The 16,090-nt window shown below is 45.2% G+C and overlaps 1 protein-coding gene across 17 annotated transcripts in view; it reads right to left on the reverse strand.

Moving 5' to 3' along the window:
- Nucleotides 1–16,090, reverse strand: part of NCAM1 (neural cell adhesion molecule 1) — a 297,000-nt gene that overhangs the window by 41,509 nt on the left and 239,401 nt on the right. For 12 of the 17 annotated variants that reach the window (XM_049109959.1, XM_049109958.1, XM_049109965.1 and 9 more), the window contains exons 8-12: nucleotides 11,799–11,941; nucleotides 5,620–5,649; nucleotides 1,232–1,382; nucleotides 691–875; nucleotides 238–334 (exon numbers count right to left, since the gene is read on the reverse strand). In XM_049109959.1, the coding sequence (XP_048965916.1) occupies nucleotides 238–334; nucleotides 691–875; nucleotides 1,232–1,382; nucleotides 5,620–5,649; nucleotides 11,799–11,941 (606 nt within the window). The remainder of the gene's footprint in view (nucleotides 1–237; nucleotides 335–690; nucleotides 876–1,231; nucleotides 1,383–5,619; nucleotides 5,650–11,798; nucleotides 11,942–16,090) is intronic. The other 5 variants (XM_049109967.1, XM_049109960.1, XM_025465516.3 and 2 more) reach the window with 1 other exon arrangement.

The following is a 16,090-nucleotide window of genomic DNA, read 5'->3' on the forward strand; positions in this document are numbered from 1 at the left end:
CTCATTTCTGCTCATTCATGGGAATCCTGTCGCCTATATCCTGTCCCCCAGCCCAGCTCACCATAGGATTATTCCCAACAACCACCGTGCTCACAACCTTGAGCCTCTACGGGCTCCCTGCTTCCTGACCCTGTCTTTGGTTACCTTGGCCCTCTTCTTTCTACTCTCCTGGGGTCATCAGAGGGCATGGGACAGGCCAGCAAGGGTAAGGATAGTGTAGCCATAGAGGGTGTTTACCTGCTTGGACAAGGATGAATTCCAAAGACTCCTGTCCAATGCGGTTCACTGCAGTACAGTTGTAGTTTCCAAAATCATTTTCAGAGTCTGGGGTCACCTTTGGAGAGAAGGAACTCTGGGTTTTAAGTGTCCCATGGAATGGCCACCAACAGAGATCTTTATTTATTGGATTAATTTGTAAAGAACAGAAACAGGAAAGCATGAACCATTAGCTCCAGCCCAGCTGTAAGCCAGAGAGAATTGCCAAGGGGCCAGTGAGAGAGGCATGTCTGGTCCCCCAGGCCATGACCTGGCCCTGGGAGAGAGAAGGGGCCGGGCTGAGGCTCCGTTTCTTCCATAGCTGCTGGCTCCTCTAGTCAAGATGTGCCAGAGAAGCAAGAGAGGAAGTTTTAGCTGCATATCCATAGGCAGCCTGTGTCTTCTCCACCCTCCCCTGCTCCAGCCCCAACTCACCTCCAAATAGCTGGCGGAGGGGGTGTTGTAGATCTTGATATTGCTGTAGTTGGAGCTTGGCAGCAGCTGACCATCTCGAAACCACGAGATTGTGGCACTGGGGTAGGCAAACACCTCGCATGTGATGTTCACCTGGTTCCCCTCCCAAGTGTACACAGCCACGGGGCCCTGCAGCTTGGGGGCATCTGCGAGGGACAGCAATGCCCATCAGGAAGGCCAGCACCAGAGAGGAGCCCCGCATACCCCGCTTCCTAACCCCGGGTGGGCAGGTGTGCCCCAAAGCAGAGCCAGTGCCGGGGCAGAGTAAAGGGCAGGCTGGCTCAGCAGTCCTGTGAGCCACGTGGGAAGATAGGAGGGCTCATCAGCTTGTAAGGAGCCTGGGACAACTTGGGGACAAAGCTCTGGACCGGCCTACGGCAACCGCCACAGGGAGCATGAGCAGAGCAGTAGCGTGCAGCTCAGGTCCTGGCTGCTCATTTCCCTTTTCATCCTGACCCTGCAGGGTCCCCCCCACCCCACATTTTCCACAGTTACTGCTCACATTGCACTTCCAGATACATGGACTGGGAGTCCTGGCCGATGGTGTTGCTGGCGGTGCAAATATATTCTCCGGCGTCTGTGTACTGGATGCTCTTCAGGGTCAGGGATGACACGCGGGCATGGCTACGCACCACTATGTGCCCGTCCAGAGTCTGCCAGGAGGGAAGGGGAAGCGTCAGTGCCCGAGGCAGGGTTGAGGGTAGGAGACTGGGCCATCTCTTGTCTGCGGCCAGTCTCACATCCTCTTCCCCAATCTGTGCCCGCGTCTCTCACTTAAGGCACCGACTAGCGTGGGAGGCTCTGGAGAGCACCACAGGAACCTGAGTGTAACCCAAATAGAAAATAGGACTCAGTTTATGTTAAGCAGTCTAGCTTCTGTGCCAAGATTGGTTTGGGGCAAGGACAACCAAGGTCCCCCAAGATGACTTTGTTTGGCATGTCTAAAGTGGAAGCAAAAGCCCCGGCCAGCAGAGATTCCAGCAGCAACAGCTTTTGCTTCATGAGACTCTGGGAAACCTGTATCCTATGCTTTCCTTCGAGGAGTCTGCCCATCTGCTAGTTCCATGGTGCATGTGCACGTAATGGGAAATCCGAATGTGCCAAATGCAAGAAATTATACAAGAAACCTATATTTCTGCAGATGCCTCACTTTCCTGAATGCTTAAAAAGAAAACAATTTCATTCAAGAGAAAGTCCAACAACTCAATGATGAGAGGCTGTTGAGCTGGAAGTGAGTGTAACTGGGTCCCTCTCCGGGGAGAGTGGTACAGAGTCCCAGGCAGTCACCACCATATTCTAGCCCTTGATATGATAATTGGCTTCCTGAGTCTCTGGAATTATAGTGATTGGTCAAAAGGGCAATAAGCATATGATCCCTAGGCAAAGGGAACTGGAATATTTCCAAGGGGCTCCTGCTTTGACCATCTAAAATGTATAATGGTTGCTGGCCTAGGAAAAGTCTGGGCGTGCTGCCCAAGTTCAGATCCTCAAGAAAGCTGGTAATCTGAAGAAGGAGTCTTGCTCCTCATAGGCTGGGCCACACTCTTATCTCCATCATATGATATTCTGTGGAGATGGGCAGGTGAGTGCTCTGCATATGGCATCTGTCGTCCCATGGGGTTGAGTCTTTAAAGAATGGAAGAACACCTGTTTCAGGCTCTTCTGACAATGCTGGTTTGGAAGTCTGAAACTCAGAATTGCAAAGTTGCACACAGTCTGGGCAGCTCAAAAGCAAAGGCCTACGGGCCTTATGGGGCAGTCTCTGCAGATCTGTACCAAGAAGTCCCTCTGACCATCACTAATGGAACTAATCCATCTCAGGCATTTAAGCCCCATCGAGGTTCATATCTGGAAGCTGGAACACTACAGCTGGCAAGGAGGCAGAGAGCTGAGCAAAATCATTACTGCCTAACTCTGCAAAGGCCACCCTGCTCTCAGAGTAGTGCCCAGATGCCCATGGCTCTCAACATCCACCTGACTGTAAGTCTGTAAGGCTGACTGGTTCAGGAGATGTCATACATTAGTGAGAGATGACAACAAGGGTCCCTGGATCCTGGGACCCCCTTTTCTTGTGGGCTAACAGGGTTGTCCCAGTATCTACCAGTGGCAACTTCCATGAGTCATACAAAAATTAACCCATCAGTCTAAACTAGTGGCATCGAGAGCATCCTTGCAAGTATCTCTGAAGGGCTGACTTGATCTGTTTGTCACTCCTGTCTGCACCAAACATAGGACAAAGGCAGAAAGGTTCGAGGTCCACCCCCTGCCCTTCTGGTTATCTCAATGAGAACACAGGTTCAGCCAATAGTGACAGCCAGCAGCCAAACTATGACTGTCAAACAGACGGAGCTTGTCCTGGGCTCAACACCCACAAACATGGAAAACTGACCAGAGCTTTAAGAAATCAAGAGAACATTTCCACCATGGAAGTAATACTGCAGCAAAAGTTGCAAAGAGAGTCATGTAGGTAAGAGTAGGACAGTAACAACAACAAAGCAGGGCATGAGCAGTCTTTACTCAGAATATTCTAGAAAATGGTTGAAGAGAAGCTTGGGAAGTGGTTTCACTGACAGCCATACTTTTCTCCCCTTCTATGTGGTCTAAATTTCTCTATGTGGGAAATGTTCTTTTCTTTTCTTTTCTTTTTTTTAAATTTATTTATCCATGACAGACACAGAGAGAGAGAGAGAGGAAGAGACAAAGGCAGAGGGAGAAGCAGGCTCCACGCAGGGAGCCCGATATAGGACTCGATCCCGGGTCCCCAGGATCACGTGCTGGGCATGAAGGCAGCGCTAAACTGCTGAGCCACCCGGGCTGCCCAGAAATTTTCTCATTTAATTGTGTCAACAGACCAGGAGACAGTCCTCTACAGAGAATATTCTTATTTTGCAGTGGCTCATAACAGGATTGATGATGGGAATTTCTCAGATGCTCAGTTCTCTCTCCAAGGGGAGGCACATAGACTCCAGTGCAATTAGACTGTCTCCCTCTGAAATGTTTTACTTTGGCACCAGGACAAAGTCGGAGTGCCACCTATAAGCCATCCAGACCTGGGGTCATGCTGAGAGTCCAGGCTTGCAGAGGAAACAGATGTTGTCTGGGCAAGAATGGAAAGACAGCTAGGACAAGAAGACCCTGTTTTGCAAAAACAGCACCAAGGGCAGTTACAATTATTGTTCTCATCAAAACATTTTTGCTTTCCTTCTACCAGGTATAAGGGCTCATTTTCAGAGCTTACAGAATGAAACTGGCCATAGCCCACGCCTTCTTTGGAGCTTAACTGAACTTACGGTCTTCATCTCTGAATGAGACAAATAGAACTTCTGAGTCCCGGGGGCAGCACTCACTTGAAAGTCAATTATGTCCAGAGTGAGATACTCAAGATAAGGAAACTTCTGGAAAATGGAAGCTTTCCTGGGAGTAAACCTATTACTTCCACTTATAATGATGATTCTCTTAACCTCCCTTGATGCTCACTGATACATCTCACCTCCCCCTCCAGCCAGGTCTAAATCAGAATGACAGGGAAAGATGTAGAAGGGCCAAAAGAATGCGATCTGTAGTTGCTCAGGAGTGGCTGCTTCTCTCTCTTTACCCCAATCCCAATGGGTCCTTGACTTTGGGGCAAAGAAACACCTAGCCTGGGGCAGCACTAGGCCATTCCCATGCCACAGGAGGGAGGCATTTCAGCGAGATGTGCACTTGACTACAGTCCCCATGACATGGAAGAAGGTAGGATACAAAGAAAGCTTATCAGACACTAGGTTTGATCACGGCAGCATGCTCATGTGCAGAAACTAGGATCAGTGCCTGGGGACAGGCAGTCAACTCTTCAATATTAAACAGCATTAAATATTTATAGCCACAACCTGAACACATGAGTTATGTGTTCTGAATAATTATCATTTCTGGAAGTAAGAGGATCGGGTTACCTGATTAAAATACAGTATACAGGATTGCCATGGTTTACATTTATATTATTAGAATATCAAAATTTCCTCTGGAGAAGAGACATAAGCTATTTAAAAAATATTTATGGATTTGATCCTTGAACTTCATCTAAAGCATACTGGTTTTTATTCTACTATCTGTCACTTAATCACACAAATCAGTAAAAAAAAAAAAAAAACCGATAGGCAAGATTGTAATTAGGGTCTTGGGTATGTAACATTAAAATCTTAAGATTAATATTTAGCTTCAGTTTTCAAACAAAGTCCCACATTACCCAAGCTGAAGCAAGTAGTCAGAGAAATCTCAAAGGCTAAATGCTACCGACTTCTAAAAAACATAAAACCACTCGTGCCAAATCATGCTAATCTCATAAATTTAATGCTCTATGAAAGTAACATATGTGTTTTAGCAATTTGGGCAAACCAAGGAGAGATGTCATCTGTATTGGTTTGACATGAAATGGGATGTGACCATTTACTAAAACCAATCATTATCAAATAAGCGAGCAACAAGATGAGTTGAGCTGGAAAGGGCTGAGTGGGTTTTTAGACCACTAACTCTGTGACTTTATGACCCAAAGCCACGTCAACCAGGTGAGAGTCAAAAAAAAAATCTCGTCATTCAAAAAAGCCTGGCCTGGGAATTGGAGCGATTTATTTCTGTAATTATAATTACCTGGATGTGATTTTACCAGCACCAGCAAGAGAGTAAGATCCAATTTTAAGAAGTAATAAGGATTTGTTCATCCACTCCCAACACAGCTTGCTTGCTCATCCTAAAACAACACTATTGCTAAGTAATGTCTACCACTATCGACCTATTCTTTAATCGAACTATATGACTAATTAGTTTAGCATGTCTGGTTATTGAACTGCAATGGTGAGTTAAACTAGAATGCTTTCAACACTAAGGACTGGCTAGTGGTCAGGTAAGCTATACCTCTTGCTTCTCTGGTCGAGTCCACGAAGCCTGGAGAGAACAAGATATAAAACACAACAAGAGAGCAGTAAAATTTTACAACATGTTGCTTCAGAGAATTGATGTATCACACTGCATCTCGTGCACATGCAGCTGCTTTTTTTAACTCAGAACTTTGTCCAAGGCCCACTTTCAATGGTGTGTTTATTACCCAATTTAACTCAGGAGTTAGCGTTAAGCGTTTAACCCCCTTACGCACAGTAAGATATGTAATTCAAAGGAGAAGGCTTTCCTAATCTTTGGTATTCATACACAGGGATGCCAGCAGACATATTCGACTGCTCCTGTTCTAGGAGGTCTTGAGCAGCTCTTGCAGCATTTGGTGGCACTACTAGTACAAACCATATAATCTAGAGATACTTGTAAGGTAGGTTTCCTCCTTTGGATTCTATCCGACAGCTTATCGCAAAAATGCTAATGCCATTTTGTGCTCATGCATTTTTCTAACTCGTTGCATGCATCCTATTAAAAATCAAGTTTATATATTTTTTTTTAAAAAAAGGAACTAAGAAAGGAGCAGAGAGGTACATTGGGAATGGCAAACACGAAGTCCTTAAAGTTGTAGGTCGCAAAACTTTCAGGACACCAAACTCTGAGTGCTCTGGCAGCTCCAGTCAGTTCGTAAGGGCAGAGAAATGCCCAGATGGCATGCAGGCTCAAGCGTGCACCACCGTCATCAAACATGGCATTCGCAACGGAGTGAGTCAACTCAGAAGCATAGAGGTTTGGGCATTTTCCTGCCCACATCTAGATATTTTACTTATCCGGCACACTTGGGAATCTACTATGCTTACAGTTTTTTTCTGTTTTCATACCAGGATTCAAAAACATCATACCTGCATTGTTCTTTTTATTAGGTGGCATGACTGCCTGGTTGTCACTGATGTTCAGATGGAGAAAGGAAAGAACAGATGCCAGAGACACAGCAGTGCAATCCAGGAAATGCAAATGAGTTAGCAAACATTTAGTAAGAGTCCACTAAATGCAAAGAGCTTTTGTGAGAAATGAGGAGGGACATGTTGGATTATGTCACGTGATGTCGGAACGAAGAAAATGTGAGAACAGAGGAAAAGAACATGCACAGACCAAAGTGACAGTGGGCCAACATGTCAAATGTGGTTGCCAATTCCACATCACCGAGAAGCTTGTCTGTCACATGCCAGGGCTGCAGGAATCAAGTTATTTTTGAAAGGGCTATATCATATGGAGTTATTTGTTTTTCAGATCTGGCTCTCCCAAATCACTATGGTTTTGTGGCTTTTAGAATAATTAGTTGCTAGTAAAAAAAAAAAAAAAAAAAAGGCTTCCAGGAGCCTGACCTACTGCCTGGGTGTCTGGTGAAATGGTAGGATGCACATTGGCCCTGATAATTTAGTGATTGTGTGGCTCACTTTAAGACAATCTGATATGCAAGTGTATACACATATAACATACTAGGATATAATTGGGTAATGCTACAGAAATTTCAAGTGTCAGGTTCTTTTAATATTCACGTTTATTAGCTCACACACAAGTCTGTAGGAACATGTACATAAACTAACATGAAGCATCCCTACAGCTATCCTAAAGTATTACCTGCTACACCTTTGCTCACACACAGAATACCCCAGACTCTAACCACTCAACGCAGACAACTTTTCCAGTGTTTATATGTGGGCATCTACATTGTATTAAAGAGGAATTCTTCCCAGTGACAGAAAGATCCAGTTTCCAGTGAATCCAGAATTTCAAAGGTCTATCTCATTTGTGGGGTTTGTGGGATACTCTACCAGTGAAAGCCTCAAGATTCACGAAATTCCAGTTTTTTCAATCTAACTCTTTTGATCTCAACTCTTTGCCCCTCTTCTTTCCTTAAATATTAAAGTTTCAAATGAATTTCTTTACCAGTCATTTCAAAGGCATGTTCAAATAAGAGGTTCAAATAAGCACACAGAGAATGTGTTCTGCTAGCGACAGATTGTGCAAATCATCCTCCAAAGGTCTCTCGCTCAGTATGTAAATGGGACCTGGAAGTTAGCCCCACTCACTTGCATACCTGGCAATACTGAAAATGAGTCTAGGTAGGATGAGCAATGAAATGATGTGGATGTGCCAACTGTCTTTGTATCTGCATTATCACAATGACCTCGAGACACATGGATCAAACTGACCCATTACGATGTACAACTATGGTTTGTTTTCTTCTTTGGTCGACATAATAGAGACTAAGAAATGGATTAACTTTCAGACAGCCGATCTACCCTCATGGTCTTAATGACACAAATTTAGCTTAGCTAAATTGGCTGTTGAGAAAAACCAACTCAACTAGCTGAAGCTCAGCAGACTATAATCAATCTCAAAGGAGCCATTGGACTATACCTAGAGACGTGATCAGTTAGGGTATGACGATTGGGCTCAGTACACTGGTTTTTGCTTGCTTTTCCCCTCCTTCCTCTTTTTAATGAAGAGGAACATCAGGATGGAACATTAGAAAGTTACTAACTCGGTGCTTGTGGTTGAAAGTCTTTTCTTTCCTCTTCTCTTAAGAAGGGTAATACTAGATGACTACTAGACTAAGCAAGGAAGCAAAAGACCAAGCTGCTTTAATTAGCTTATACTGTAGCCAACTTTATTAAAGAAATCATTGAATCTCCCACAAAGGTCATCAAAATCATGAGGAGCAACAAGGCATGAGGTGCTCTACCTCCAGAGCCAGTGAGGACACTTGAAGGGGTCTGCACTTGACCTTGTCCCAGCCAACATTTTTATCAGAGGCTGGAACAAAGATGTTTCACATAAGTGCTCATATGAGGTTAGAGGCACCAGCTAATGCAGATGCTGGACGGCAGCTGCCTGGAAAGGCTACTGAACTGCCTGCATTTGGGCCTTGTGAAGTGGGCTCACCACCGACTGTTAGACCTCATTACTTTAAAAACACATAAACGAAACAGGAGGGCCCATATGGCTTGAAATGCCCTAGACCTACAGACCTCTAAGGACAGCTCAGATGAAAGTCAGACTTGCTTGGTTAGAAAGATGGACTGAATTGTTTCTCAAGCCAGGAAGAGTTTGTGTATGTGGCTTTTCTGGTAATCAAAAATGATTAGAGGTGGCTACTGGCATTTAGAGGGAAGGGGACTGCTGGTGCTAAATATCTTGCAATGGCCAAGACTGTCCCAGGAAAGAAGAGCCTTCCCAAGTTGCCATAGTCACCCCACTGAGAAACATCGGGTTGCAACAAACAACACAATTTTTAGCAGAAATAAATACAAAATTCTGCATTTTTTGGCAAAGCAATCAATTGTATAAGAACAGGATAAAGGGGTATGTGGCTTAAATGCAGTTCACATAAACAAAGAGCTGATAAAAAAAGAGCTGAGCATTTTAGTTGACCACAAGCTCAATATGAAGCAAGAGAATGAGGAAATGGCTCCAGGGATAAAGTATTAGCTGCATGGCAGTGTCCCGAACAAGGGAACGGTAACTGCATGGAAATCTGCATTAGTTACACTGGGCACAATCAAACTTTAGGGGAGCGCCAGTGCACTGAAGCTCTCTAGGAAGGGAACCCTAGACATTAGAAACGGGGAAGACCAGCGAGTGTGTTTAAGGGAAGATGAGTGAGAGTGATGGAAAATCCCAGAGCTTTTGCACAGAGGGCTGAGTGGCAGAGGTGGGAAACTGGGAGGTGGAAGGGGGAGGGAGGCAGATCTTCCTCATCATCAGTGTTGGCCAACTGCCTGCAGAGGACAGACCCTGGCACCCTTTGAGGAGGGGCCATGAGACTTTCCAGCAAATAGGCTGGAGAGTGCCGGCTGAGACTAGACAATGGGGACCCTCCTTCCTGACTTCTAGGATCCCAGCATTCTGTGTGGTCTAATTCTCAGGAGCCTTCCTGACTTCAGAGGTTACATACAATCATCTTTTTCTATCTGCTTCGTGTATCCTGATATTTAAAGGAAATTGTTTTCTTTCACTCCCACAATACGGTGACTCTAATCATCTTGATGCCTGATTAGATATGTTGCAGGTGGAGGAGAACACGAGGGGTTGCTGCCAGATAAAAAAAGCTGAGCATTTATTACCCAGAGTCCAGCCAACACGAATAGGCCATATTCCTTCTCTTAATTATTAGCTATCCATGGTATAAGATGGACATCGAGCTTCTTTATATTAATATATAACTAATAGAAATAGCAACTTTTCTATTTAGGGTTTCACACGGGCAAATACGTCAATATGGTGTCCTATCACTGGCTGGTTTGGAGGACTTGTTCTAACATGGATTCACTCATGTTCTGGTAACATCAAGTTCGAGTAAATTTGAAGGCAGTCCGTAGTAAAAGAAACCACAACACAACCTATGTGGCTGGGGTTAGATTAATTATCTCTGATTGACACAAGTGATCCACACTGATAATTGAATTATACAACACCTACTTGGTCTGAGATGGTCTCTGCTGGATGCCTTTTGTCTCAATAGTTAGTAAGTATGAGTGTATATTAATGCCTGGTTATTTGTTCTCATTCTGTAAAAATGAATTCACAGATACAGGCCAGAAGTGCCCACCTATTAAAGAACGTAGGGTAGGCACAAATCTTAATAACCCTTCTAGTCTACCTTAGCTGTAGAGCTATTCCTAGAAAAGACACTGAATTTAAAAGCATCATTCATCTGGGATAGATACTATTTCTGTCCTTCCTTGTAGGTCAACGATGTGCACTAGGTCACTCTGGACAAATCACAAGCCTGATGTAGAAAAGTCTGCCAAGCAGCAGCCCTGTGGTTTAAGCCCTGAAATGTACATTCAATCCACATAACACACACGATGGGAGCTGAAATCTGAGCTTAGGGTTTAATTCCAATGTTGATAAAGAAAGTATCCAAGTAAACACCACATTTCTTAATCCAGTTGGTTTTCACAATATCGAACAGCATATGTGAGTTTCAAAAATACTTAGCAGTTCCGTGGGTTTTTGTTAAGTTTAATTCAACTGTGGAGGTAAAACTTGCAAAAAATAATGGGCTTTTTGGAACAGCAATTTCTGTTCCTTTTGATTTAGTTTTGTTTTTCATTTGTGGGGCAGCAATCAGATCCTGAAATGCAAATCCCAAATGCAGCTCTGGTGTTTCACACTATCTCTTCTCGACTTTGAGTTTACCCTCTGTAGGGGTTTCTGTTAGGCAGGCAGAAGAGTGAAGATCTATTCATTTTTTGACATTCTGGTCAATAAGCAATCAATTCTAAATGTTCTTTAAGGGTAGGCCCATTACTCTTGAATAGGTGACAAAGCTTTGGCCAACTAAAATGAAGCTCATTCCTACAAGGTATATGAGATTGGAGAAGTGCCATAAGAGGGTTTAAGGTGGTTTAAAACCAAGCTGCTTCTTCCTGCTGCGTTTGGCTCACACTCAGTAGCAAAGGGCTGCCTGATGTGGGGTTACCTCAATTTGTATATACTGTCAATAATAAAGACAGCTTTCCGGTGACCTATAAATCTATGTGCTTTAACGCTAAATCTTCCCAATCATTTCAAATTGCCAGGAAGGTTGCTACCATGTGTTTAAGCTCTCAGTGAATGCATCACAGAACCCTGTGTAATCATCACGCAGAAACTGCTAATTATTTTTGCCTTCAGAACAAAATGATATCCAAACGTGACCAAAAATACAGGCAGACACAAAGGCAACCAAGCTTTTGTGCATAGAGTGCATGTACAGCATGAGTCTACGAAACACAAGGAAAAGAATTAATAGGGCTCATTCTGAACCCTGCTATTTCCGGGAGACATTTCCTTCGGTGCTCCTGAGATGAGGACAGCTGGACCACCAGGCTCTTGGCTTCTCCTTGCTCCTCATAGCTCCATAATCCTGGGTTTGAAAAGCACTACACCCCCTTTCTCCCCAGAATGTCTAACTTGACCATGCCCACTAACATCACACCCCTATACATCTATGCAAGAAACTGTGGCCCTTCCACTGCAAGGTGAACTGATCAAGCCACAGCCAGGCAGGCTGGAGGCCGGAGGCCATGGGACCTGGCATAGCCTCTGGGGCCCGCTTCCCATCTTCCGGCTCACCGAAGAGAAGGGGCCATGGGCAGACATATCTGCTTTGAGCCTGCATCCCATGGCCCTGAAACTCTTGGGTGACACCATACCTTTTCTTCACTGCTGATGTTTCGGGTAGATGTCCTCCAGGTGATAGTGGGGATGGGGTCTCCTGAGGCTTCACAGGTCAGAGTGACTTGTTCCTCCAGCTCCATGGCGGTCTGGTTCTCTACATAAGTGATTTTGGGCTTTGCTGAAAAGACAAGACATGTTCATGAGTTTATCTGATTTTTTAGCTTTCTGGGTTTTAATTATAACATGCACCTATCCAGCAAAGGTTATGTACTTACTAAGTCTAAGACCCTATTCTAGGCGTCATAGGAGACACAGAACTGAATCCACCAATGAATGTACAATGAGCAGGCGTGTGACAGCATCGATGTGAAAGCAGTAACAACAAGATCCCACAGAGTAAGACTGCCAAGGGCAGAGACTGGAGAAGGCAGGGGAGGGGGGGAAGGAGGGGGACGCCAAAGAAGAGCATTCCCTGCTTGGAGCATTCACGAGGAGAAAGCTTTTGGGCTGGGCTGTGAGATTGTCAGTGCATGGAACTCTGGGATAGAGAGAGTCATTCTTGATGACTCCTTGAATGAGAGCAAAGAAGGAAACTCCTTCTGTAGGAAGGAAACTCCTTGAATGAGAGCAAAGAAGGCAGAACGTGTAGGAAACTCCTTGAATGAGAGCAAAGAAGACAAAACGTGGGTGGAGGGCAGTGTGGTGTGAACAGATCTGTGCATCTCGGCAGAAGGAGGCTGTGCTGGGCCCCGTGGGCCCCGGCACAGAGTCCTGGCTGCCTGGTTAAAGTGCTTGCTTTGAATGATCTCCTGGCGCTGATGGAGGCCCACTGGCAGTGTTTGATCAGAGGAATGAAATGACCATTTGCACTTAAAGAAGGTTAATCTAGGAAAAAGCTCAAGATGATTTAGAACAGAGAAAACCTTGAGGTGGGGAAACCAATTTGGAAGCTCTGACAGCACCCCAGATGTGGTGTAATACAGTCTCCGAATCGGGGTGGTCCTGGGGGAGGGGGGGCACATGGAAGAAGGGCAGCTTGGAGAGAGGTGCTAATGGAAGGTTTCACAGCAAGTGCCAAATGGACAGCGGGCTTAGGAGGCATGGCAAAAGTCGAAAGAGGGAAGGAGAAGGACTGCAATGACTCTGAGCTTCTCACTGACTAGGAGAACTGTGTTAGCATTGATTCAGGCGAGGAGATGGGGCGAGAGATGGGTTGGGGGCTGGGGAGTGGGCTGGGATAGGAAGGAGAAGAGATGGGTTCATTTTCCAAATGTTTTGGGTAATGCAAGAAAACACAAGCATTCGAAAGCAGAGTTAAATGTTAAAACATTAGAGAAAATTGACTTCTCCTGATTTAAAACAATTATACTCTGAAATTGCGAAACCTTCCATAGAAAAGAAAAGATAACACTGCACAAATGTAACTTATTTCACTAATGGAGGAAAAGACGAGGCTGGATAGATAAACAAAAAATAAATAAATCAAATTTATGGGTAATTTTTGAAAGAAGTGCACTGCCTTTACATTCAAATTCACACGCTGCTCCTGAGTAGGTGAATGAACTACTGCCTATGTACTTCCTACAGGCCGAGACCCTTGATTCTGCTTTAATGAAGGGAAAACAATGACAAGGCTGTGCATTTAATGTAGCAAATATCTGCTTCTATATAAAATTATCCATATAGGTCAAATATTCTGCTATAGTTAATCTGTACTAAGCAGCTTGCTTGGCAAATCCTTTTTTGATGGCAGGCGCACAGGCACGTCTCAATCCAATGTGGCCAAATGATCACAAATTGGAATTTATGGAGTTCACTTGAGTGAGGTTTTCCCATAGGAAGGTTTTGTGTCTATCTTGATGAGTGGGACTTTCAAGGTGGTCACGACTCACACTGAATAGACTAAGTGTTAAGTGAGGCTAGACAGGAGGTTTTAGAAAGATAAAATAAAAGTTGAATTTCTATACTGCTAAAATCACAGATTGAAAAGTGCTAAAAAAATAAAAGAAAATTCAGCCAAATGACTGAATTCACTGAACTGAACAGTTGTTTGGAGGTCTGGAGGCAGTCACGGGAAGGCTGAATTTTTTGGCCTCTTGAAACCTAGATGGATATCGTGACCTAGACAGTGTTTGCTGGCCTTCTGACCCCTAGCACTTTGTCCTGGCATCAAAAGGTGAATAGAAGAGAGACAGGGGATAGTTCACATCTATTAATATTTGCTTTAGTGGTTCCATTTCCTAGAGGGTTACCGAGGATGCACTGTACGATACGAATCTTTAGAAAAAAGCAAACTATATTCTTACTAAAAACATTATTAACAAGAGCTAATTTTGTATGGTCTACAGAGGGCTGCTGGAAGGAAGGCAAGCTTCTCACTAATGACCTAACCTGTCAGCACTACAAAAGCAAGGCTATTGTCAGAACTAATTGAGGGCTTAGAATATTGCCTTGGAGTTAGAATATCAATATAATTTATTGTCCAAATCAGGACACTCTTGAGAATGAAAAAGGGATACTCTAAACAATCACCCTGGGACAATGGGCATCATTAGGCAAACAGGGACAGCTGCAGGGTCACTTCCCTCTGCACACCAGCATCTAGAGGAGTAGCTCCAGGCTTTGTCTTCAGATGGTACTTACACCATCTTAATTAGTGTCTGTTGCGGGGCCCTTGACTTCGGATCCCTGTTCCATTTTCCACCTGCTGCTATGGGACTTAATGCTTCAGATCATTCCATCCCACTTCTCCCCACAGACCCTCCCGTGAGCACAGCTGTCCTTGGGAGTCTCCCAAGCACACTGGCTCTCCTCTTCTGGCATGTCCATGGCTCTGCGCTCTGCAGCTGAGAGATGGTTTTGTCTATTCCCATCCCAATCCAGGCTCCTGCATCCCCAACCCAAGGAGGGCTGTGGGGCCCTTCTTCTCTGAATGGAGAGGCTGGATATGACAGGTGCACCTCCCTTCAGGCTTTAAAACTCACGCAGGCTGCTTTGGTCCGAAGGGGTCAGTTAAGCAAACCCACTGGTGAACCTGCCTCAGCCCACAGCAGCAGGAGACCTCAAAAGCATTTGTGTGAGCATAATAGGGATATGTGGAGACGAAAATACTTTTCCAGAAGGGCCCGTGGGGAGAAAAGCGATGGAAATTCACTGCCAAATTTAAAGAAAGATAGGATGTAACTACTTAGTAAAAAGAGCTCCTGGCTGATAACTAGGGCAATGCATGCTAGAACAAGTCCCTTTCTTAGGGAAAAATGATGTCGGTAAGGTACAATTATGGCAGGCTCTAATTTAGATGTGCCCTGTACATACTAATTGCCTTCCCGTCCTGAATCACAGGGGTTCTGAGCCCTTCTCTACTATCCGAACTACTGGATTCTCTGTTCTTCTGCCTCACTGCTGCCAACTGGGCCACCGCTGGGGAACCTGCCCCATTTCTCCCCTAGTGCTGGAGGTCCCCATGGCAAGCCAAGGGGAAGGGGAGGGACAGACAGTAAAAGAAAGAAGGAACCCTCCCTGGCTAGCCTTCCCCACCCAGGGTCCTGGCCCTCCTACCAATCTCCTAAACCAAGGGAGGCCAGAGGAGGAGGGAGAGGAGGTTATGAATGTGAAATGGAGAGGAAAAGCCATGTGGATGTGAGGGACCAGGTTACTCCAAGGAGTAGCCAAGGAGGCTATGTGAACTCTCCCTGGATATTGCAGAGGAGGGCTCTCATTCTGGAGGCTTCTGGGGAGGGAGTCTCTAGGAGTCTGTGGTTTACTTACCTGTCTCTGCACAAATCTAGCCATCTCTCCTCTCTTTGCTCTTCTGGATTAGCATCTATTGTCCCAGCTGCGGTCTTGGGGAAGAAAGTGTGCGTGTGTGTGTGTGTGTGTGTGTCTCAGGACGGGATGCTGGGTGATGGAGGCAGGTAGAAAGACAAATCTTGCCTTGCCACAGTTCCTATATCCGACACTCCCTGCCTCGTTACTTCCTCCCCTAGACCTTATCCCACTCTTTAGTCTACACTGGCCCCTGACTCACTGCCCATGTCTCCATCCTGGGCCAGAACCAGAAAGGCCTGGAAGAGACATGGAGATCTGTTCCTGACCAGCCAAACCAGAACTGAGTGTATTTCCGCAGAGAAACCATGCCATCCATGGTGAGGGATATGCTAACTTCAGTATTCCTAGCCATTCCATCTGTAACTCAGAGGCAGTGTGTGTTAAGTTGAGCTTTGTGGAGTAGTAACTCTCCATTGCTACCTCAGGGCAAAGGACTTACAAGCCAACTGCCTGGGCTGGAATCCTGGCTCCGCTGGGTAGGTCACCCAATTCTCTGGGC

The sequence above is a fragment of the Canis lupus genome, chromosome 5, assembly GCF_003254725.2.
Source record: "Canis lupus dingo isolate Sandy chromosome 5, ASM325472v2, whole genome shotgun sequence".
Lineage (NCBI taxonomy): Eukaryota > Metazoa > Chordata > Mammalia > Carnivora > Canidae > Canis > Canis lupus.